The sequence below is a fragment of the Peromyscus eremicus genome, chromosome 15, assembly GCF_949786415.1.
Source record: "Peromyscus eremicus chromosome 15, PerEre_H2_v1, whole genome shotgun sequence".
Lineage (NCBI taxonomy): Eukaryota > Metazoa > Chordata > Mammalia > Rodentia > Cricetidae > Peromyscus > Peromyscus eremicus.
The window spans coordinates 52,743,055-52,768,166 of NC_081431.1; the positions used below are offsets into that span (position 1 = coordinate 52,743,055).

The window sequence follows — 25,112 nt, forward strand, 5'->3', positions numbered from 1 at the left end:
ATTATGGATACAGGGGACATATGTGAAAATAATAAAGGCAATTTACAGCAAGCCTATAGCCAACATCAAGTTAAATGTAGAGAAACTCAAAGCATTTCCACTAAAATTAGAAACAAGACAAGACTGCCTGTAAACTCGATGTCTATTGCATATAGGCCTTGAAGTTTTAGCTGAAGCAACAAAATGACTGAAGGATATAAAGGGGATACAAAATGGAAAGGAAGAAGTGAGAGCATTATTATTTGCAGATGATATATACATAAATGACCCTAACAATTCCACTAGGGAACTCCCACAGTAGATTGAAAACTTTCAGCACAGTTGAAACTCAAAAAAAAAATTAATCTTCCTATTTACAACCAACGAAGTACTGAAAGAAAATCAGGGAAATAACATTTCACAATGTCCTTAAATAATATAAAATATCTTGGGGTAATTCTAACCAAGCAAGTGGAAGATTTACATTTAAAAAAAAGCTTCAAGTCTTTGAGAAAATAAATTAAAGAGGATTTGTGAAGATGAAAAGATCTCTCATGTTCATGGATCAGTAGGATTAACATAGTAAAAACGGCCATACTATCCAAAGCAATCCATAGATTAAATGCAATCCCCATCAAAATTCCAACACAATTCTTTACAGAACTTGAAAGGACAATTCTCAACTCCATATAGAAAAATAAAAAATTCATGATAGTTAATATAATCCAGAACAACCAAAGAACTCGTGGAGGTCTCACTCTCCCTGATTTCAAGTTGTACTAAAGAGCTATACAGTAATAAAAAAAAGACATGATGTTGGCATAAAAATAGACATGTTGATCAATGGAATCAAATTGAAGACCCAGACAAAGATCCACACACTTCTGGATGTATGATTTTTGATAAAGAAGCCAGAAATACACACTGGGGGGAAAAAAAGCGTCTTCAACAAATGGCACTGGGCAAACCTGATGGCTGCATGTAGAAGAATACAAATATATTCATATCTATCACCTTGCACAAAACTCAAGTATAAATGGATCAAAGACCCCAACATAAAACCAGATACACTAAAAGTGATGGAAGACACAGGGGGGAAAAGCCTTGGTTGCACTGACACAAGAGACCACTTTCTGAAAAGAACACCAATAGCACAGACACTACGTTGGGCAATTAATAAATGGGACCTCATGAAACTGAAAAGCTCTGTAAGGCAAAGGACACCGTCAATAGAACAAAGTGGCAGCCTACAGAATGAGAAAATATTTTTTATCAACTCCATATCTGATAGAGGACTAATATCCAAAACATATAAAGAACTCAAGAAACTAGACATCAAAACCCAAATAACCCAATTTAAAAGTGAGGTATAGTTCTAAACAGAGAATTCTCAATAGCAGATTCTCAAATGGCTGAGAAATACTTAAAAGAATGTTCAACATCTTTAGCCATTAGGGAAACGTATATGAAAACTACTTTGAGATATTTTACACCTGTCAGAATGGCTAAGGTCAATAATACAAGTGACAGCCCATGCTGGGGAGGTTGTTGAACAAGGGGAACACTCTCCTATTGCTGGAGGGAGTGCAAAATTGTACATCCAGCATGGAAACTATTATGGCTACTCCTCAGAAATTAGGATGCAATCTACCTCAAGCTGCAGCTGTACCACTATTGGGTATATACACAAAGATTAATCCGTCCTACCACAAGGACACTTGCTCAGTCATGTTCATAGCTGCTTTTATTCATAATAGCCAGAAACTGGAAACAACATATATGTCCATTCACAGAAGAATTGATAAAGAAAGTCTGGTCCATATATATACACAATCGAGCATCACTTAGCTTTAAAAAAAAGATGGCATGATGAAATCTGCAGGCAAATAGATGGAACTAAAAAAATAATACTGAGTGAGGTAATCCAGACTGAGAAAGACAAATATGGTATTATTCACTTATTAGTGGATATTAGCTGTTCAGTAGATGATAACCAAGCTACAATTCTTAGACCCAAAGAGGTTAGGTAAAGAGGAAGTCTTGGTGGACACATAGATCTTCATGGGAATGGGAAATAGAATAAATTTTATAGGTTGACTGGGGGCAAGAAGGGACAGGAACAGGAGGGAAGAGGTAGAAAGTAGATGGGATAGAGGGAGGGCATACAGAGAGAAAATGTTGGAATTGGGAGGGAAGGGCAATTGGAGAGTGGGGTGCAAACCTAGAGCAGTAGAAACTTCCTGGAATCAATGAGTGTTATCATAGTGAGGATTCCTTGTCATGAAGGCTTCAAGTTGTGGGACTGGGTTGTATTAGGGTGAGTTGTTGACGTAGGGAGTCTGGTGGAGCTCCCCAAATAACCCAGGCAAATGGTAGCACAGAGATTTATTTGCTCTCTGCAATCTGCCAGCCTGTCCCATTGGAGAGGACAACATGCCAAGTGCTTATTGAACATGGAGAGGTCTATGTAGAGCCTTCTCCCCTATGTTCTAGTCTCTTTGGTGCTGGGTAGGAAATCTGCAGGCTAATGGAAGAGAAACATGTGTAGAGAGCCGTGCTCGGCCGCGCCTCAAAGATGGCGCCGGCGTCTGGCTTCCGCCTTCCCGATGGCAGGTGTTCTCTGGGATAAACAACTCCTTATTTGGCTTGGGAGTGGAATCTGGCTTGCTTGCGTATGTTTGACCCTATCGGCATTGTTCACGTGGCACTGCGGGGTTGGTTGCCCAGTGGCTATAAAGGGCGTGGGCTGGCTTTCCCCAGAGTCAGAAGATGGCTTTCCCCGGGGGTCAGAAGATTATTCAAGGTTCCTGAATAAATCGCTTGGAGAAGAGCCTGGTGTTGCATCTTCCTTGCTGGTCAAGGCGGACGCGACAAACATGGACACCAACCCTGCCACAAAACCTTTGACATAAAAAAATCTGTCCTGACTATAAGATGCACTGGGTGCACAATGGTGCAGAACTTGTAGGGGTAGCCAACCAATATCTGATTTAACTTGAGGCCCACTTCACAGAGATGGCCCATGCCAGACACTGCTTGTGTAGCCAGGAACCAGAAACTAGATAGCCCAGAGACCTAAAGAGCAACCAAGCATGACTAGAAAAAAAATGAAATGATACTGTGGTATACTCATAGATCAGTGCCTTGTCCAGTTGTCACCAGAAAGGCTTCCTCTGTGCAGAAACACACATCCAGACATTATGCAGAGAGAGAGGGCTCCATCCAGCCCCTCCACTTGGAGTGCAGGGAATCCCATGGAAGAAGGGGAAGAGAGATTATAGGAGTCAGAGGAAATGGAGGACACCAGAAGAACATGCCTCACTTAATCAACTAAACAGGGCATATATGGGCTCACAAAGTCTGACACAGTAAGCACAGGAGCTGCATGGGTCTGCACCAGATCCTCTGCTTCTATGTTATGGCTGTTAGCCTAGTGCTTTTGCAGGACTTTCAACTGTGGGAAATGGTGAATCTCTAACTCTTGCCTGCTCTTGGGACTCTTCCTCCTAATGGGTTTCAGTATCCAGCTTCGGTGTGAGAGCTTTTGCCTTATCTTATAGTATTCCGTTGTGTCAGGTTCGGTTGTTGTCTCTTGGAGGCCTGCCCTTTTCAACAGAGAGAAGGAGGGAAAGTGGATTCAGAGAAGAAAGGAGTGTGGAGGGGGAGCTTGGAGGAGTGGAGGAAGGGGAAACTTGTTGGCATGAATTGTATGAGAGAAAAATCTATTTTCAATAAATAAATAAATAACAACAACAAAAATATAAGAAACCTTTTGAAATCCGCTCCATGTTTTGTCTTCCTTAGAAATCCAAAGATTTCACTGACTGAATTCACATTTTTATCCTTGGAATTGATTCTAAGCCTAAGGGAAGAGACGCATCACTCAACGTTAGCTGTTCAATTACTGTTTCTCCACTGTATGAAAGTAACTCCACTGCCATATTCACTACTGGAAACAAAGTAAAATTTTCTTTCACTCCTACAGTCAGTTAAATATGATCCTACATTTTCATTCCAGTAGAGGTTTTTGTGATTTTTTTTCAACTAAAGTCAAAGTATGCAAAGACATGGCCTAGGAATGAACTTTGACTACAGACAGGATACAGAGAGAACTTCCCCAAAATTCCTGATATGTTTCACATATCTCTGGGTAGTAAATTTGATTCAAATTATAGAGACCTTATCATCCTTAGCCAAGTAGAAAATATTAACTTTGGTGAGAAGACACCATTGCTCCCAAGTCTCTGAGCCTTTCTAAGAAACTCACTTGTGTACTAGAGGCATAGGAAAAAAAAAACAGTGATTTCCACATGATCAGTTAAAGGGTAACAAAGTAGATTATTCTCTAAATAAAATAAAATACTCCTATCAACGAAGTGATTATATCATAGCGAGATTAGAAAATCATGATAGAGGCATGCTTCCTTCTCTTTATGTACTTACCACCCAGAGAGAACAATTTACTTAAATAATTGAAAGGATTTTTGTATATAAACCCCCATGTATTTACCATCTAGTCCTGAAAAAAAAAATTGAATCAGGTACAGTTCTTCTATAAAGCATAAAAAGATGTGTTTGTTAACTGTTGAAGAATTAATGAGCAGTGCTTTCCACTCTCCTGAGTGTCTTTTCCCCAAAGGCTATAGGAGGAGGGCTGTAGGCTGAGGGAAGTGTTGAAGGGCCTCTCTCATAATATCCCATTTGCATCAGTGACTACGCCAGATTTTTCCTAGCAAGTAACATACAACATCATAACATGAGACAACATTTATTACCAAGCAATATGGTTAGATATAGTTAGATATAACTATAACTATAACTATATATATATAACTAGATCTATAATATAGTTAGATAATAAGCATAAATTTATGAGATTTTATATTTTTTAAATAAGTCTTTCTGATTTAGAGCATTTGCCTCCCCCTGCTTCCCTGGGACAGAAAAATAGTGTTAAAAGGAGATGAATAAAAATGCACTGGAGTGTCTAAATAAATTTTCCCGAGAAGTAACCGTGCATTTTATAACAAATTCTAGAAGGTTTCTTCCTGTCACAGGGCATAGACACTTCCCTAAGTCTCTATTTGCCCAAATCTGAACAAAGGACAAAGAAGCAGGGATGATGTTGCTTTAGTGTACTCATGGATGTGTGCAAGTGTGTGTGTGTGTGTGTGTGTGTTGTTTGTCTCTATTGTCCTTCAATTCCAGTGGATTGCCAGGACCCAACTGATATTCCCTTCATATTCCCTGTTTCTGAGGCCCTGAACTGTAACATTAACAATACTCCTTTGTGCCGGGTGGTGGTGGCGCACGCCTTTAATCCCAGCGCTCGGGAGGCAGAGCCAGGCGGATCTCTGTGAGTTCGAGGCCAGCCTGGTCTCCAAAGCAAGTTCCAGGAAAGGCGCAAAGCTACACAGAGAAACCCTGTCTCAAAAAACCAAAAAAAAAAAAAAAAAAAAAAAATACTCCTTTGCTTCAGAAGTGTTCACTTATGCCCCCAAATCTACCAAGTACTTACTACTCTATTTCTTCATGGGATTAACCCATAGATCACATGTAGTATGCTACCTATTTTACCAGGCCTTGCTCAGCTTCCCTTATCACTTTGAATTGTAGCTGTGAATAAAATAAAAGAAGTCCGTCAAGTGTGAGGATGGCAGTTACATTTTAAAATACATGAGCACGTAAAAGTGTGCATGCTGCTCCACTGCAAATCTATCTGCTGTTTTACTGGCCTCTTAAAGGTGACATGAAGTTGTAATGAAAGAAATTCCTTTATCTCCTGCACATGGAGTGTTTATCATAGGACCAATTTTTGCCAAAGTTAACGCACCTTCAATATTCTACTTAATTAAAAACAATTAAAGCTATATGCATATTTACTTGAACTACATTACAATTTCTATAATTTGCATCGCATGTAGGAGCAGCCTCCTGTTTCCTTTTGTCTTAGTTAAGGCATCCATTGCTGTGAGGATACACCATGTTCATGGAAACGTTTATAAAGGAAAATATTTAATGGAGGTGGTGGCTTACAGTTCAGAGGTTTAGTCCATCATCATTATAGTAGGACAGGGTGGCATGCAGGCAGACATGGTGCTGAAGAGGTACCTGAGAGTTCTACATCTTGTGCTGGCAACAGGAAGTGGTCTGGGACACTGTGTGTCACTTAAGCATAGATGAGACCTCAAAGCCTACCCCCACTGTGACACACTTCGTCCAATAAGATCATACCTACTCCAACAATGCCACACCTCCTAATAGTGCCACTCACTCCCTTTGGGGTCCATTTTCTTTCAAGCTACTACACAGTCTTATTGTATAAACATTTACTTTAAAGCTCTAATACTAATGATTTTCTTATTGTTTCCTTATTTTTAAATTTGATAGTATTAGTTCCTATTTCTTGACTTTTTTTCCTTTTAAAATGTTATTTGCTGGCTTCCCATTTGCAGAAAAGTATAGCTTTCTGTCCCCTAACCTGACCTAATGCTCACTTCCTTTGCTCCATATCTTTGAAATAGCATTCAAAGTTAATTGAGATGTGATTACTATTGCGCATTCTTTCTGCTGGCAACTGATCTTTGTAAGGTAGGAAGAATATCCTAGTTCCATTTCAATCTACAGTAGCTCATTTCCTCTGGAAACCTTTGTTTTTCCAATCACAAATGCAAAGTATATCTTCTCTATTTAAGCAGTTACAGAAAAATATTCTAGAACTGGGTGGCTTATATATAAGAAGACTTTCATTTTTTTACTGCTCAGGAGGCCATAGTCCATAACAAAATGCTAAAGACATGGATTTCCCTGTCAGACCACATACCTTGGATGGCTCCTTACAAGGCTGTCCCATAGTAGTAGTCTTTAGTATCAAAGTACCAAAAGCAAGCACTAGTTGAGGAATCATCCTAATGGTTTCCTTTCAACTTTATTTCCTATTTGAAAGACCTGTGCCTAAACACAAGTCAACTGTGACACTGTGGGAGCCAGAGCTTCAACTTGGAAGTTTGAATAGGTCACATTCTGTGTGCACCATTTGTCAAGCAGCAATCTGTTTTCAGTATGTTCACCCACGTCAAAGAACAGCAAATTAACAACTGTCCATGCGCTATGAGGTGACTCTTCAAACAGAAACTGTTGCATAGTTGTTGGCTCGAGACTGGCTTTCCCTGCAGCCAGGGAAAGCCCACACTCCTCTCCCCTGTGCTGGGTATCAGAGTCCACCTTCGCTTTGCTCACACTTAGATTTTGGTAAACCACATCTTTTAGTATCTTCCCACGAGCTGTATGCTGTTTGAAAACTAATCAGTTAGAAATTCAGTAACTACCCTTTTACCTTCTTTGCTTTCCTTCTTGAGAAAAGAAAAATCCCTAGGATGTAGAATTCTAAGTGGAAAAGTTTTTTTTTTCCAGAAATTTCCTTTAAAGAATTGAGTTTTTTACTTCTAACTCCATAATAACTGTCTGTACACACACACTCACACACACACACACATACACCACTAAACTTCAAAATCAGTCTTGCTTGCTGTCATTTTATTACATAACACTAACATGAATGCCAGTGCATTTACCTTATCACAGCAAACCAGTCAATATAAATGCATGGAGGTATTTGGATTCTCCATCATTAGTTTTTGTTTCTGTTTTTTTCTGTTTCTCTGATTAGTATTCCTCATGTTAATTTTGCTCTCTATGTTACTCCTCTACCTCCAATGCAAGTTGGGTTATTTCACAGACATTATGCTACAATAAGCAAGCATTACACATTTGACAGTTTCATTGCCCAAATTTAATTGAATTGGATTGACATTATATTTTGGGCCTTGTTAGAATTCATAGAGGAAACTGGTTCTCAGTTCCCCTCTCTTCACCTCCTAACATGTAGATATTATTTCATCCACTCAATCCTGGGTGAGAATATATGATGTTCTCACAATTTACTCTTCTTTTTGAGTTAGTTTTATTATGTAGTTTATTTTTCTTTGTAGGTCCAGTGTTCTTAAGCTATCTTCTAAGCTTCTTACTGAATTTTCTTTTGTTATTTTTTATTTGATTTCCAGAGTCTTCTGGATGATTCCTGAATGTTTATGGGTTGTTTGATGTATTTTGTTCTGCTGTACATTATTCTTTTTGATATGCGCATCATGATCTCACATTAGACTTAAAACGTTAATTGAATATCAGCATCTTCTGAATAGATATTGTAAAACCGATTTCTTCACCCACATTTAGAGTATGTTTCTTCTGCTTCTCTGATTTCTCTTTCTTTTTTGGTAGGAATTTTGTGTTCATTCATTCTCTTTTTCTTTATTGTTGCCAATTCTCTAAAATGTCCAGTGATTCTGATGGACTGAATATACAGGAGAGAAGAATTTAAAACTAAAAATGCTAAGAAAAAAATGCTGATAGGATGGTATTATATATGGTTTCATTGTAGGGTAATCAAACATTGCGCCAGGGATTTCTGACTTTGTATACTCATATGAACATATAAATGCATTCCCATGTTCAGGAACACACACACACACACACACACACACACACACACACCTGAATATAGGGCATTTTCTCTTATAATGGACCACTTTTCCAAGACATATTTATTTAAAGAAGCATATGAAATACTCCAAGCAATTTGTTCTCAATCAACTAAGATATTGCATGTACCTAGGCTCCCAAAATTTTCTTTCTGGCTTAGAAAGTAGAGGATTCACAGAACAAATTGTCTAAATAACATACCTCTTCTCCCAGGGTTCAGAAAGCAACCACGAATGCAAATGAGAGATCTAGGGAATCTGCTCCTTTCCCTGACTTTGAAAGAGTCCTACATACAGCCCCGCTTTAAGCAGCATCTGGCCCCTTCTGTCCTGAGACTTTTGAGGTCTCCTTGCCAACAGCATCATTTGTAATGCATGTCCTCTTTAAATCTAAAATTTAACTTGCTTTGGATGAGTCAGTTGCAGCTCACCTACTTGCTTTCTAACTTCCAGATTTCTACTACTGTTGCCTCATCTACTTAACTTTTAGTCCTTATGGGTGTTTTTATTAACTTCTTCCCAGTTTACTACAATCAGAAAGAAATGGATTGCATCTATTTCAATGAAAGCTTCCCAAATTCATGTTTTAAAGTTAACTCTAGAAGTTACTATACATTAATTGTTCAGGTAATATATATATATGTATATATATATATATATATATATATATATACATATATATATGTATGTATCCCTGCTTCTCCACAAAAAAAGTTAAAATTTATAAAATTAAAAAGCCATGTGAACAAGGTTGACAACTACATGTAAAACAATAACACACACACACACACACACACTCACACACAATGTTCATTTCAAATTCACTACTTTATCAGATCTGACTGGAGCACTTTTATGCCCAAATATTTAAAAAATCTCAAGTTGTAATTACACGAAGTAAAAAAGATCTGGACTAAAATAAAGTAATATATGTGAAAAAGAGAAGAGTGGTGACATTTTAAATATTTACTTTAGTTTGTGTGTCTGTGTGTATGTCTCTCTCTGTCCTTGTCTCTCTGTCTCTGTCTCTCTGTCTCTGTCTCTCTGTCTCTGTCTCTCTCACTCCCTCTGTGTGTGTGGGGGGGGCACATGTGTGGAAGTACCCACAGAAGCCAGAAGAGGGTAGTCCAGCCCTCCTGCCGCTGGACCTACAGGCAGTTGAGAGCCACTTGATAAAGTTGCTGGGAAGTGAAGTTGGGTTATTTGTGAGAGCAGTGCATATGGTTAACCACTGGACCGTCTCTTCAGCACTGACTTTAAAAAAAGTAAAACAAGTATTTGCGAGCTTTTCTGATCATTTGTTTAGGTGATATCAAATGACTAGTTTCTGGGCTGCCATGGCAAACATCTATAAACTCAGGTTAATCCACAGTAATCTGCTGTCTCACAGATCCAAATACTAGAGTCTGAACTCAAGGTGGTGGCAGAGCTGTGAGGGGAGACGATAGTCTAAGAGTGTTTCTTTGGATCTTTCATTCACTTTCATGTTCCTTTGAAACTCTTCATGTATATGCCTTCCTTAAAATTTTCTTGTATAAGACATAGTTACTTTGGGTAGAGACTCCTAATAGTGCCTTCATTACTACACTAAACTCTTGTCAATATCTTATCTGTAGCCATTGAGAGTAAGGCCTTCAACATAAGAATTTTGTGGAAGGAGAATCAATTCATAGGAACTATCTTCTAATGAAGGGTGGGAATGCTCTTTCAGTTTACAAACATATGAGTAAAAAGTTCAAGTACACTGCAGTGACCATGTCACATAGCCAATCATGTTATGACTTACTGATCCAAATTCGCACAAAAAAGTGCAGTTAAACTATCTCTTAAAAAACTGAAGTCATAATTCAGTAATTCATTTAAACCAGTTTGATTTAGAGAAGTTTGGGCTTAAAAACTACATCACAAAAATTCTGTTAAGTCAAAAGTTACCCAACTGATCCCTACATACCTTTTCAAACAATGAATATTTCCAGTGCCCACTCTAGATAACTTGAAAACAGCATATATTTTTAAAAGAAATTCACCAATTGATCCCATTATTCTCTGCTTGGAACCACCTGCTTTCATTTGACGTTCGGGAAATTCAGGCCATCTTAACAAAACTCTTATCTTGTAGGACATATTTAGCTAGAGGATTACTAGAAAGCAGGGAGAAGATTAGTAAAACACTTTTGTTGACACAATGTATAGTGTTTTTAATGTTAATAAATAGCTTTTTAACTTTAGTGAAAATGTAAGGTCACAAATTTTCATTACAGTAGTTTTATGTTTTCTGAGTTTTTTGTTTGTTTGGTTTGGTTTGGTTTTGGTTTGCTTGCTTGCTTTTTTTGTCTGTTATTTTTTTGTTTTGACTCAAACTAAGCAAAAACCTTGCATGGTGGAAATCAAAGTTCACTGAAGGGGTTTCAGAAAACTTACAGACGATGTTCTGTCCACTTCGCAGCGGCTGCTCAGAATGAAACAGGCCTCCGCATTGTCCATCCTAAACACAGACAGGAAACAGAGTAACCACATTGAAATGCTGCTGGAGTAAGTGTGGCATGGCCTGGGCCACACCCTACATGTGTGTCCTTAAGCTTAAAGGACAGTTGGATGTCTTGCCGAACATGACTACATTTGTGAGAAAAACAGCTCCAGAATTTATTGCAGAAAAAAAGAAGTTGAACTTAGCTGTTATATTTTCATTAATATGTTTTGCACAAATTAGGAACACTGCTGATCTTTATTTTATGGATAACTCATCTCAGCTACAACTACTCAGTTAGAGAGAGAGAAGAGATATGCTTAGTGGTTTTAAGTCAAACTCCACTGTATGTTTATGTTTCCAGGAGACTGTTCAACCTTTTGTTCCAAATGCTTTTTTCCTGATGATAATGTTTTTTCATTCTTAAAATTAGTAACTTAAAAATGTGTTTTAGTCCTTCATAAGTAGCGATTTCAAAACATACGAATGTTTATTTTTCAAATGAAGAATGATTTGTCTTTCTGGTACACTGTGACAAAATTAGGTCTTTGACAAAAATAATGTTTTCACTGGAGAAGAGAGACAAAGAGCCCAGGAAACTGATCCAAACAAAACAATTCTGAAGAAAACATTGAGGCACGGTTGCTGAATAACATTGGTATTGGACAACGTTCTCTAAACGTCGCTTTCAGTAAAACAGTTAAGTCATGCAACTGACCTTTGGGACTTGTTTGGAGACTCCTACTCCTTCTTCCTTGCATGGGGAATCATGCTGAAGAATGTATTAGTTAACATTAAATCCCAAATATTTTATATGAAATTAGGATTAGAAATGTACATACAATAGATAGTCTGTCACCCTAAGAGATGCCTTGCTCGGCCCAGCTCTTTGAACAGTCTAGCTGGACAAAAGTCTCTTGTTATCCTTTTTTTTATGATTTATCCATTTTCAATTCACATGGAGGGTTTTCTGTAAATGGGACCCTTTTTTTTTTTAGAGAATCATTTTGTTACTAGTATCGACACTTAGAATCTATCTGAGATATTTATAGCTAAAACAAAAAGCCTAAATTCAATTCCCAAACAAAAAATTTCATCACACACATGCATATCAACACACCATGGACAAGCTGTGGGAAGAACTTAACTCATAGTAATTTAAGGAGAATGATGCATACAGACAAAAGAATATAGAGCTTTAGAGGATGGAAATGTGGCAACATCCTCTAATAATTATATAGATATCAAATAAGAAATAGTTAAATCTCCAATTCACGTGAGAATTTGGTAACATCTGACTGTTTATAGAAATGTCACCTGTAGTATTTTATAGAGATATACTCTAAGACAAAAACATATACTCTTAAGCTTTCCAATATTTACCATTCATTCTATTTTGGAAGTTTCTGCTTAATGTTTTGTTTCTTAAATTAAATAATCAAATAAAACAAATTTCAGCTAAATTTATTTTCCTCTTGATAAATTAAAAGTAACATCAGAATTCACAGCTACTGGGTACCTAAGCATCACTTGGGACATTAGGTGAGTTATATAAACAAAAAGTCTTAGGTTATCAACTGTGATGAGGCAACTTTTACATTTAAAACAGTACATGAGAGCGTCTAAGAAGAAACATGAAAGCATGCTTAAGTCTTTAAACTGGCAAAAGGTATCCAGCAAAGCCTTGCCAGCTAAAGATTCCTCCTAGTTTTGAAACTAAGGAAATTGTTTTGTGTTAGCCCTGATCCCCTGGTGACCTCAGTCCTCCCAGAACGTTCCCTCACTCCGCTTCTGTGTTAGAAGACCAATTTCCCGTAATAGGTGGTTAGACCAGGTCACTTTTTAAGCCCTGTTTACAGGCATATGGACAATACGAGGGCAACTCCACAGAACCTCTCAGGATCCTGTTTCCTCCAGCTCAGAGGACTCTTCTGACTTTGACCCCAGCAAGATAAAGGTGTCTGTGGCTGAGTGCCTGCTGCAACCTCCTTAAAATTCAAACTCCGACTCATGCTTTGATATCTCACAAATTATTTAGTCCAACTCTTTCATTTGTGAAATAAAAGCAGAATTGTGAAATTTGGAGACGTCTCTAATGGGAAATCTGAATACCACTTGTCTATCTTTGACAGCTAATGCAGTTCTATCATGGCGACTTCTCATCGCATGGTGTAGACATGCTATCTTAGACATCTGCTTTAAAATAAAAGTAGGAAACAAGAGCCTATATTTCTAGCATTTTTATTTTAAAATTAGTAAAATGGAGCTAAATTTTTTATTTAAATATGTGTGAAATGTATCTTGCAAATATTATAAGAAAAAAGTCATCAAAGGACTGAAAATTAAAAGATGAGAGAGAGAACATAGCAAGGATGCCTACTTTGCTCTCAGGAGATCCTGATCTTTAAGTGCTGAGCCTTGAAGGTAGATCACTCTCTGGGACCACATCGGAATCTGTAGCACCCTCCGAACTTGCACATCCATCTCCGTAGGACACAAAATCACCACATAATAATCCTACTCGAGGTAAAATGGGCAATGACATAAACACAACCATGCTTTATGTTATCCTACAGAGGTACACAAAATACTTACGAAATTTTCCTTAATTATGATTAAGTTGAAATAAATTCTTGGTAATAAATAAAGTTTACTTGTAAATTCAGAAAAATTAAGTAAGACTGCACTATGATAAACACAAAGTGAGGAATGCAAACAGTCAGTGAGCCTGAGCTATTTTAATTGCATCAGCACCACAGAGGAAGACAATCATGGAGTACACACTACACACTCCTTCAATTTAGCTAGCACTGCAGAGTGAGTGTAAAACACACACTGGATGGGAGAAAGAAAGGTTTACGGGTCAATTCATACTTCAAAGTGTGGCTTTTTAGACTGAAATATATTTAATATATTATAGTATGGACTGGTACCTTGGAGCAACTTCTGATGAATATTTGTATAGTTAGGAGTTTTGAAGGTATATTGAAAACAATAAATGATTAAAAAAATGGTTTTAGATCAAAATATTTCAAAGTGCACCATAATTTAGAGACCTGGCAAATGCATTCAAAATGTAAAATGACTTAAAACTAATCTACAAGAATTTGGCTTCTTTGGAAACCATTCCCTATAAGGTCCTACTAAAATATATCTACATCAACATGTTTAGTATTTAAAATCGTTATATTGTTAATAGATAGACTTAATTATTATGAGATCATTTTATTAGATTTTCTCAAAATAATATATAATATTTATAAAGAAAATTAAAGTGTATGGGAAAGTTTAAGAACATAAGTTAGGAATAAACAGTGTTAAATCAATATACTATGTATTTTAAACATCACTTACAAATTATATTTTATTCAGTGTTGTCCTATGTTTTACTCATACAGATTCATTCAGGAAAAACAAAACAAACTACCGTTTCTTAACTGAAGTAATTGCACTGGAAAAAAAATTGCCTAAATCTACTTTGTCTTTACAGTGCTTTGTCACACTCCAGAATGAATACACAAAAGGGAACTTCCAGGAACTGGAGAGATGTCTTGGCAAGTAAGAGTACTGGACACACTTAACATGGGACCTGAATTTGGTTCCCAGCACCCACACTGAGCAGTTCACAACAGTCTACAATACCACCTTCAGGGATCTGACACAATAGTTAGCTTCTGCATTCAACCATACACACAGATGCACAGGCACACAGAGATACATATCTACACACACACACACACATACACACACACAACATAAAAATTAGAACCTTACAAGAAGGAATTCCCATACTCTCACATTCCTATCAGCAATACTTCTTTTTTCAAGACAGGGTTTCTCTGCGTAACTTTGAGCCTTTCCTGGAACTCGCTTTGGAGACCAGGCTGGCCTCAAACTCACAGAGATCCGCCTGCCTCTGCCTCCCGAGTGCTGGGATTAAAGGTGTGTGCCACCACTACCTGGCTTCAGCAATACTTCTTATAACTACGCTTTCCATGATGGTTTCTTCATTGTTTTATTGTATTTCATATTAAAACCCACTGCTTTGTAAAAATTTCTTTTATCCTTTACCCAAGAGAGAAAACAACAATCCTTTAAGTCCAATAAAATGTTTGACTTAAAGCAAAAACAAGTCCCACCTGTCTTTTAGCACAGGTACAGACGGGAACCTCAAGGCTGTTTATTCATCCAGCATTTTTCTATGTGCCTCATTAGTCTTTCATTTGCCCTTTTTAAATGTGAGTATATAAATAAAAGCACCAGAACACAGGTTGCACTCTCGGTTAATGTACTATTAAGTATGATTCAGTATTGTACATAATAGAATTCAAATTTACCTGCAGTCTTGGATGTGCATAGAATTCATTTAGAAAATCCATAAGTAAGTCGATTTTCAATGAGCTGACACACAGGACAACGTGCTTCTCAGTCTGAGCTCTGTGACGACTGTAGTTTCCACCTGACTTTTGTCTCTCCATCCACAAATAGGCTAATTGCTCAAACTGTAATGAATTTTCCACATGTGAAAGAAAAACATCACACAGGAGAGTGAAAATCCAGTGCAGTGCCCCATTTGTGATCAGGTACAACGCATTTCTTACTCTTGAAATAGCTGAGTTTCAAATTATCAGTATTCCTTTCAACAAGAGGCTGACCATGTGATTTCCACAGAGATTACAAAGGAAGCCCTGAGGCTTCAGGTCTCCATGGAAACACATTAGAATGATTTTAGTATTATACCACCATACCAGGCCACTAAGATGCTAGGCTATGTGCTTTATGTCCAGGGAAGTATGATGCAATATGCCATCCACTGTGTGAAAAGTAACCGCTCTGCCAGCTACCAATTCTCCTGCCCCATAGTGTCTGTATCCTGCGAGGGGAGAGAGCTGTATTGACACACACAGTGCACTGTGCAGCAATGAGTGATGTAGAGGAACGTCAGGGAGGTAGGCGTGGTAGAATGAATTGGTTAAGGTTGTTTGATGAGCACGCAAGGTTAATTTTCATGTGTCATATTGTGTTCCTGATTTGTTCTCTTATAGGCATTCAGAGCCCATTATCACAAGAAGTTAGAGACTGGTCATGGTTTACAGCTCTGCCCTTTGCAATCAGTCTACTACCCAAAATGCTGCATAATGTGCACACGCAATGCTCAGAGATTGCTTTAGTTGATGGACATGAGAAATCAACTTTTTGTTTTTGTTTTCCTTTTGTTTTGTCTTTCAAGATAGGATTCCTCTGTGTAGTCTTGGTTGTCTTGGAACTTGCTCGGTACTGCAGACCAGGCTGGCCTGGAACTAACAGAGATCTGCCTGCCTCTGCCTTCTGAGTGCTGGATTAATGGCAGGTGCTACCACTGAATGGTGAGAAATTAAATTTTAACCCCTGGCAAATCATACCTCTTTTTTTTTTTTCATTTCCCAAATTTAATTCCTTAGTCTAACATCCTATAATTTAAAATTATATATCATAACTAGTGATATCAGATAATCTATATTTAAAAGAAAACATGTTAAATAATCAAAGCAAAATGTGGGCTATCACTTGTGACTTGCAGGCAAAAGGTGTCTAATAAAATTTAAGAAGTCATTTCTTTCTGACATAATGTAAGAAATTCATTAAGCTCTCCATAGCATGTCTTATAATAATAGTGTTAAATAAACAATCGGGTCTTTTTTTTTTTATTAATGGAGAGGTTCAATATTCCATGGCGTTGCATGTTGCACAGCTCTACAAAGGTGAACAAAGTTCTGTTTACCTGTATGGGGAGTACCACAAGAGCAACGCAGATCATAGCAACGACAAATAGCTTGGAGGACCACGTTTCCGGAGTGACATCCCCAAAGCCCACAGTAGAAAATGTCACAATGCAGAAATAGAGGGAATCAAAGAGATTGAGTTTCTTGCCAATTCGTTCCAGATGCTGAATTCCACAAATGCTAAAAAAGCAGATATGCATTTAATATTAAGACTCACAAACTGGACACGTTATTTTTCATTGCTGCTCTTTGAAAACCAAAACACGTTTCATAAAGACATTTTATAATTGGCCAATTGATATGAAAATTTCCCCAGAACAATATAACTTTGAAGTTTTAACTGCACTAATTAGTTACAGTTTTGTTTTGTTTAATAGACAAAAGTGTTAACCACAATAGATGACTCCCAGAGACATTTAGTGCATGTTAAGGCAAAACAAACAAACAAATAAAAAAAGGAGAAATTTCTAAGTCTGACACAAGTCAAAATAACAAAAGTCTTTTATTGTTTAATTTAGGAAGAATAAAGGTTTATTAATGTATGTGTGCACATCTACAGAAAATTGTCGGTTAACAATAAGCAAATCATGTAGTTTGAACACGGGTGCTGCCAATATTCTAGTTGACATTAATTAGCTCTTGTCAAAATACTAAGAGGGGGTGGCCCTTTAAGAAGAATGGGAAGAAATGGATTGCTGTCATTATTGTGGGAAGATCTTTACTGTTGTCATAGTTTATCCTGTTGTACGCAATGTTTCTTTTTCTGAACAACCTTAAATTATGATCCCAACATTTTTCAACACATTAAGAACCCAGGCAACTTTGAGCACCATTATGATGGACTTCCCAGATTTTAGAACTGTGATACAACAAATTTCTGTTTGGCTCATTATAAATAATTCAGTCACAAATATTCTGCCATACAGCCACAAACCAAACTAATACACAAGTGTCTTTCAAATGGGAGCCTACAGTATAAGACGAACTTCTACAGAAAGCAAATGATATGTAAAAGAGTCCAATATAGAAATTGTTAATGATAGATATCCACAAATTAGAATTAATAAAATGGCATTAGATATAGTACCAGTACTTAATTATAAAATAAAAACTAAAAGATTATGAGTATTGAATATATTGTACATGTAGAAGGGTAATAATAAATTTCCAACGTGAAACTCAGTATGCAACTACAATGATTTGAACAAGGATGTTCTAATTTATATATCAGTATTAAAATGTGGAGACTTCAGGGAATGGAAAATCATGACGGTGGTGTCCTCAGACACGAGGGCAGTCAACCTTATAAAAGGACTGATGATAAGTACATCAAAATGTCTAGTCATTCTACATTCTGCCATGTGATGATACAGAAAAAAGATATTGTCTTAGAATTAGAGAGAAGGCCCTTACCAGACACCAACTGGGCCAGAATTTAATATGTAACATCTCATTTCAATCTGATAAAAACAAAATTTATGTAACTTTTAAATTATTCATTCTCACACATTTTTGTGGAAATGGACCAACAAAAGATATCAAAACTGAGAATAGGGTTTTGGCTTAGTGAATGCCTATAGATGAGGAATCAGCTTTGGGAATGGAAAAAGGGTAGAGGCTGGAAGACTGGTAACATGGAGACAAGGAAGGTATCACATTGAATGTGTTGCTAAGGGCAGTTCTCTCAGGGTCCAGGAAAATGGGATTGTAGCAGAAAATTACAGAATTACAGCAGAATTTTGGTCTAACATTATTTATTGAAGATGATCCTGATGAGTCGGAGGTAAGAAATGGATGTTTTATTGGAAAACAGAGAAAAAGTTGTCCTTGTAACACAGCAACATCACTTGACTGCATTAAGTCCATGGCTTTATGAAAGCCAGAATTTAAGAGCGGTAAGTTAGAATCATTGGGAGCAGAAATCTGTAAGTCAAGTATTTGGAGTGTTTCACAGCATCTCCTGACGATATGCTAAAATCATATAAGAGGAAAAAAATGGTTTAAAGATACAACTTATAGGGAATTCTACCTCTAGATAGAATAAAGAGAAGCAGGATGATCTGCCCTGGAAGAGCACCATCGTGATCAGATTATGAAGAATAAAAGGTATTTCTCATGAGAAGACCCCAAGGGTGGGAGATTAGTATGGAAAAGAAGACAGATGTTCTTCATCTGCACAACAGAAGGAGCCTGAAGTCACTCCAGAGATCTTTGGAACCATCATGACCCCCACAAGCTAAAAATAACATGGCCTGGGATTTTATAACTGTTTTAAGTGAGCAAACCAAGGCACCCACAGAATTTCTAGGTTTATATCCAGAGTAGCCTCAGCTCTTTGATCCCTTCACTGCAGCACAAAGCTCTTGAGTCACTTCATGTGGGTCCAAGTACAACACTACATAAGGATGTATGTTTGACAAGACTCCCCCAGGGGACACAGAAAATAAACTTGGGCAGTTAGTTCATTGGAACAAGGCAGCAGCTGCTCAGAGTACATAGTCCTGGTAGAACTACTTCATCTAGCTATCAAAGCATTTCCTTCTGTCCAGACAGAAAAGCCTTAGGATGGGAGTTGACACAAAAAAAGCCCCAGTTTGATAATGTCTAGTAATATGATAATAACATGAAGGTGAGGCTTCCTCAGACAGCTCCACTGAACATCAGCAATCATGCAACATCTGGAAGAGTTAGTGCTCCCACACTCAACTGTGAAGTTTCCTGTGTGGGCTGTGCCCAGAAAAGCCTTTTGAGTGAGGCTTCTCAAGGCCTTAAGAACTAACCTTTGCTCAGTGTGCCTAGAACTTCTGACATGGAGCTATATAAGAAACTATCCTCAATCCCAAGGATTGCATGTTGTTTGACTTACCAGGTTTTCAACTTATTTGTTGATATATTAAGGTAAGACTTTTGGAACTACTGTTTTAATAATATGTGTCTGCTTTATTAACTATTTTTATTTGAGAGAAAAAATAAACTGGAGCATGCCCTCTCAAAAATTCAGATTGAAACCTAAATGTCTAATGCAATAGTATTAAGCAACAAGACCTTTAGACAGAGCACGGACCTTGTGAATAGGAACAGTGACTTATAAATAAATAAAAACACTAGAGAGAATTAGCTAGTGTTCCTCCCACATCTCACCATGTGAGGACATAGCATCAAGTCTTAGAAGTGGAGAGAACCCTCTCATCAGACATGGCCTCTGTGGCTCCTTGACACAGAGCACTCAAGCACTGAGAACCGAGAAAGAAAATCAGGCCTCTTGCAAATTACCCATTCTCAAGTACATGTCTAATAGCACAAGTAGAGTAGTGTGATTAAAAGTATCATTCAGAAAGGAAAGAGAGAGAGGAAGGGATGGGGAGGGAGAGGAGAGGGAGGAAGGGAGGGAGGGAGGAGATGAAGCAAGAAGAGGAATCAAATACCGATATAAGTTACAAGCATAAACTGAAACAAGCAGAATGTAAGAAGTCAAGTCGAGAGAGCACACATGACTGTTTATGGACAATCTCCAGAGCAGAGACAGAAAGCAGATTAGCGGCTGCCTTGCCCGAGAGTGGGGTGTGAGGATGAAAATGTTCCAAAAGTAGATTGTGGTGATTGCTAGAAACTCAGTAAATATGTTAAAATACGATTGAATTTACACTTAAGATGAGTGAATTTGATGATGTGTAAATTATGCTTCTGAAAAATCTGTTAAAACTCAGTGTATACGTTTGGACAGCCATTCTAGCTTCCGTGTGTGAGCAGACAGCTCAGCTATGAGAGCCATGAAGAAATAGATTAATAGTTGAAAGTAAAATCAAAGAAATTCACTTTCTAGCCTTTTAAAGATGATCCATTTGTCTAAAGCCCATGCCATACTTATTTATCCAGTTTTATTTTTAAAAATTGTTTTGTGTAACACTGAATCAAATCTGTTGAATAACAGGGCAGGCTCCTGGGTAGAGGGTGAAGAAAGGCAATGAGATGCAGGACACTCAAAAAAACAACTTGATTTACTTTTTCTATCTCTATTTCTGGAAACAGGTGACGATTTCCATTCCACGTCTCTAAATGGATCCAGAAAATTTGTGTAGGAACTTTGAGTCACAAGGGCACCGGCATGGTAAAAATGATTCCTGTCAGTTTATTTGCCTGGTTGCCAGTATAATTAAGCCATCAGATGCTAACAAGAAGAAATAGGTGTTCTCAATAGATGCTCCTTATGTATAATGACACATCCTTCAGAATGTGAATGTTTATATGTAACTTAAAATATTATCTAATACTTATCTACTTATTGCACATGCACAGTGTGGGCGTGTGTATCCATGTGTGTGTCAGTCAGAGAACAGCTCTCCTCTTCCACGGTGTTTGTCCTGGGATCAAACTCGGGCTGTCAGGCCTGGCAGCAAGCTCCTTTACCCACTAAGCCATCTCAATGGCTCTAACTACAATTTTGCACTCCATATAAAACAGAATATTTTTAAAAAATTGAATTAATCAACGTATTTCAAGGATTCAAGTGTTATTTGATAATGTTGCATTTTGGTTAATTACATGTTAAATCTAATCTCTGATGACAGATAAAATAATCATTTCCTAATGCAAACATATGTTATCTAGATCTATATAACAAAATGTCACTGACTGTACTTTTTGGTCTTCAATTTGTCAGTTTTAAAATGTATGTACAAAAATAGTTTATATATAATTTGACATCAGGTTTCAAATGCCCACTGATTACAAACTCTCACTGATTCTAAGCTTTCTCAGATTTGTGGTGTCCTGGTCCTTAACAGACCTTGTCAGCCTTTTTCTGAAACCATGGATCACCACATAAAGAAGTTGGGGCACTCTAAAATTGTAAGCCGTGAGTTAAACCCTAAATTGACACGGTGAAAGTCAGGCCATCTTGTCACTGTGTGACTAAACTTGGAAGAGTAATATCTTGATCTCGAGTAACGATGGCTGTCTGCAATGGGTTTACAAGGCTGGGCTTGCCAACAGTTCATCATGTGTTAGGGAGGGAGGGAACTAAGGGGTCCTAGCCATCCTTGCTGAGATAGTGTCTACTGATAGAGTCTAGGAAGTACATTTTGCTTACTTGTATACCCCCTTGTGAGTAGGCCTGGAGCCAGTGTAAAGTTATAAGTCCACAGTCACATTGAAGAGGATGGCTAGGTTCAATTATATATATCTATATGACCAGCTTTAACCAGTTATTCTCTCACTCACAGGTGTGTGTGTATGTGTGTGTGTGTGTCTGTCTCTCTGTCTGTCTGTGTATGTGTGAGCATGCATGCATGTGTGTTGTGTGCATCCTTGATTTCCTGGAAGCATTAAAATATGTTTGAAGAATTTTACAGAAAATCACGCAAGCCTATCGAATTCTAAAGTCAGAGCACACCTACTATAATATTTCAAACCTTTCAAAACTCATACCCTCTTAATAATTACTTTGAAAATTTACTAGTTCTAAGTTCTTTTTTTTTAAGAAAAAGCAGTGTCAAGACTTGAAATTTAATAAAATGGTAGACACTAAACTCCTCTGATAGTGAGTCAACCCCTTAGTCTCATTCTCTGATCCCTGTTAGCAACAGTCACCTTGGGTAACATAGCATGTACATGTGTTGATTGGAGGTAGGGGGCCACTTTGCATACAGACAGCATGAGAGAATATTTTGAGAAACAGTGGTAATTTGTTTATTTTTGTACTAATCTTTCAAATTAAGTATGTAATTGGATTATTCATATTTTAATAATAATTCATCTGGTTGTGGGCAAGGCATAAAGAAACTACCAGCAGGATAGGGAAACTGGTCAGTTATTGGTACAGAAACCAGTTTTTAAGCCCAACACAATTGTAGCACTGGAAAAAGTTTTTATTACGGTTTACACAAAATTAATACTGAACTTATGCAATACTTATTTTGCTTGGAACTCTGTATCTAACAACATGCTTTATAAGGACTCAGAGCTATTAGATGATGAAAATATATTTTAATATAGATAGCTATCACTTTATTCACAGATACAGTGCAGCCATTATTAACTGAAAAACTGCAATTCTCTCATCACATTTGATGAGGTTGGTTATTGTGTATCTGCATGCAGAAGTAGCCTTAGGGAAGAGATGCATAGATTTCCTGATTAAAAAAAAGACTGTGCTCAAATACCACATATTCATAACAAAAATATTCTTTTGCCTTTAATTAAAAAGATAGAACATTTTAATCAGTTAAGTACAGGTTAAAACCTTTAATTATATCCAATAGTTTAAGGTAGGTGAAAAATTTTACAAAGAATTTTTTTTACTAATAATATCTGCAATTAAATATTTTTAATCATCTCAACTTTGCATTGTCTGTAATTTAAACTTAATACTGTTTTGTGACTGGATAGCTATTTCTCATTACAACTTGTCTAAGTATAACAAAAATTTTATTATTGTCTATTATTTGTTTAAACACTTGAAATAGTTTACAATTTAAAATATAAAGCATAAGCATATCAACCTTTTCTAGTTAATGATTTGCTTATTTACTATACATAAAATTTGATTCATTTATAATGATTTAGTACATCAAAATTAATATATACTTAAGAAGACTGTACTATGAAAATTTTTAAATAAAAATAATTTATATAAACCTAGTACGTGTCATAAATCTGACTTCTGTTTCATAATGAAAAAAACAGGTACCAGAGTAATGATAAGGCTCTCCCTTTCTAAGCTTGATGACGTAATTGAAGAATTTGGAATCCACATTAGATTCAGGCACGGTGGCACATGCATCTTAATTCCGACTTTGCCTGGGAATTGCTTTCTGGGAAATGGGAGGTACAGGCTGTAGACTTTCTAGAAGCACAAGGGCCTACTTACTAGCTTGGTATATCCAGCAGTAAACAGGAGGAGACTATGTTTCAAACAAGGTGGGAAGAAAAGATGACACTGAGGATGTTCTCCGCCTCACACTCATGAACATATTCACACATACACATTAAAACATTTAGTTTTAACACTAAAACCATGGCTATCTATATTGTAAAATTGTGTTATATTATGTCATACAAATAAATTTGATGATGATTTCTTCGATAATAATAACTATTATTAAAAATCAGAGTTTCTCAACGTATAGGTTGTGACTCCTTTGCAGGTCAAGTGACCTTTTCGCAGTGGTTACCTAAAACCATGGGAGAAAAACAGATATTTACATTACAATTCATAACACTAGCAAAACTAGTTATGAAGTAGCAACGATGGTTGGGTCACCACAACATGGAGAACTGGATTAAAATATCACAGCATTACGAAGGTTGAGAAACACTGATATGATCAATCTTGCACTGAATGTTATGGATGAAGATATAAATATAGGGGAAATTACTTCTAACATACAAGAGGGAGAGTCCCCAAAATCTACAGTGAAGGGCAATACCACTATTGCTAGTAATATTGATGCTATTCCAACCTTTTTTATGAGCTCTGTGCTAACCTGAATAAATTCCTTAATTTATTTCAAATTTATGCTCAACTGAAAAAGAAATACAATGACATTAACTTCATTATTAGCTATTATGAGAATTAAATGAGCAAATGTTCCATGTAATACCTAGCACATAATGTTTAATTAATCCCTGGATAATTTTGTTAATTGTTTCCAATCCCTGCATGAAATAGAAGCATAGAAACGATTTCAATATAATCGTTAAATTTATATACAGAATAGTTAACTATAACAGAGTTCATATTTTTATATTTCGTTTACTGCAGTGTTTTTTTGGGTTTTTTTGTGTGTATGTCTCTCTCTCTCTCTCTCTCTCTCTCTCTCTCTCTCTCTCTCTCTCTCTGTGTGTGTGTGTGTGTGTGTGTGTGTGTGTGTGTGTATACTTGTTGTATACCTGTGGAGACCACTAAGGTATTTTAAAGACACCAGAATTCCATATACATTCTTTTTTTTTTCTATTTGATAAAAATATAGTGACCAACAGTAAACAAGTGCTGGAAACAAGTGCTGAGTAATAAATACTGCGTTGTGTAAATGTACCACATTTTCTTTATTCATTCTTCAATTGAGGAGCCTCAGGAAATTTGAAGGCAAATGGATGGTACTAGAAAAAAAAAATCATTCTGAGTAAGGTAACCCAGACCCAGAAAGACAGACATGGTATGTACTCATTCATAAGTGGATACTAGCTGTAAAGGAAAGGATAACCATGCTACAATCCACAGACTGAGAGAGGCTAGGCAACAAGGAGAGCCCAAAGGGGGACACATGGGTCTCCCTGGGAAGAGGAAATAGAAAAGGTCTCCTGGGTGGACTGGGGGTGGGGCGAGATAGGAATTTGAGGGATCAGGTTGGGGATGAGTGGAGA

At 37.0% G+C, this 25,112-nt stretch overlaps 1 protein-coding gene across 5 annotated transcripts in view; it reads right to left on the minus strand.

Annotated features, from left to right (window-relative positions):
- Kcnt2 (potassium sodium-activated channel subfamily T member 2) overlaps positions 1–25,112 on the minus strand; it is a 258,356-nt gene that overhangs the window by 158,617 nt on the left and 74,627 nt on the right. For all 5 annotated transcript variants that reach the window (XM_059280315.1, XM_059280313.1, XM_059280314.1 and 2 more), the window contains 4 exons: positions 16,748–16,928; positions 15,324–15,488; positions 13,367–13,503; positions 10,941–11,004 (listed from right to left, as the gene is read on the minus strand). In XM_059280315.1, the coding sequence (XP_059136298.1) occupies positions 10,941–11,004; positions 13,367–13,503; positions 15,324–15,488; positions 16,748–16,928 (547 nt within the window). The remainder of the gene's footprint in view (positions 1–10,940; positions 11,005–13,366; positions 13,504–15,323; positions 15,489–16,747; positions 16,929–25,112) is intronic.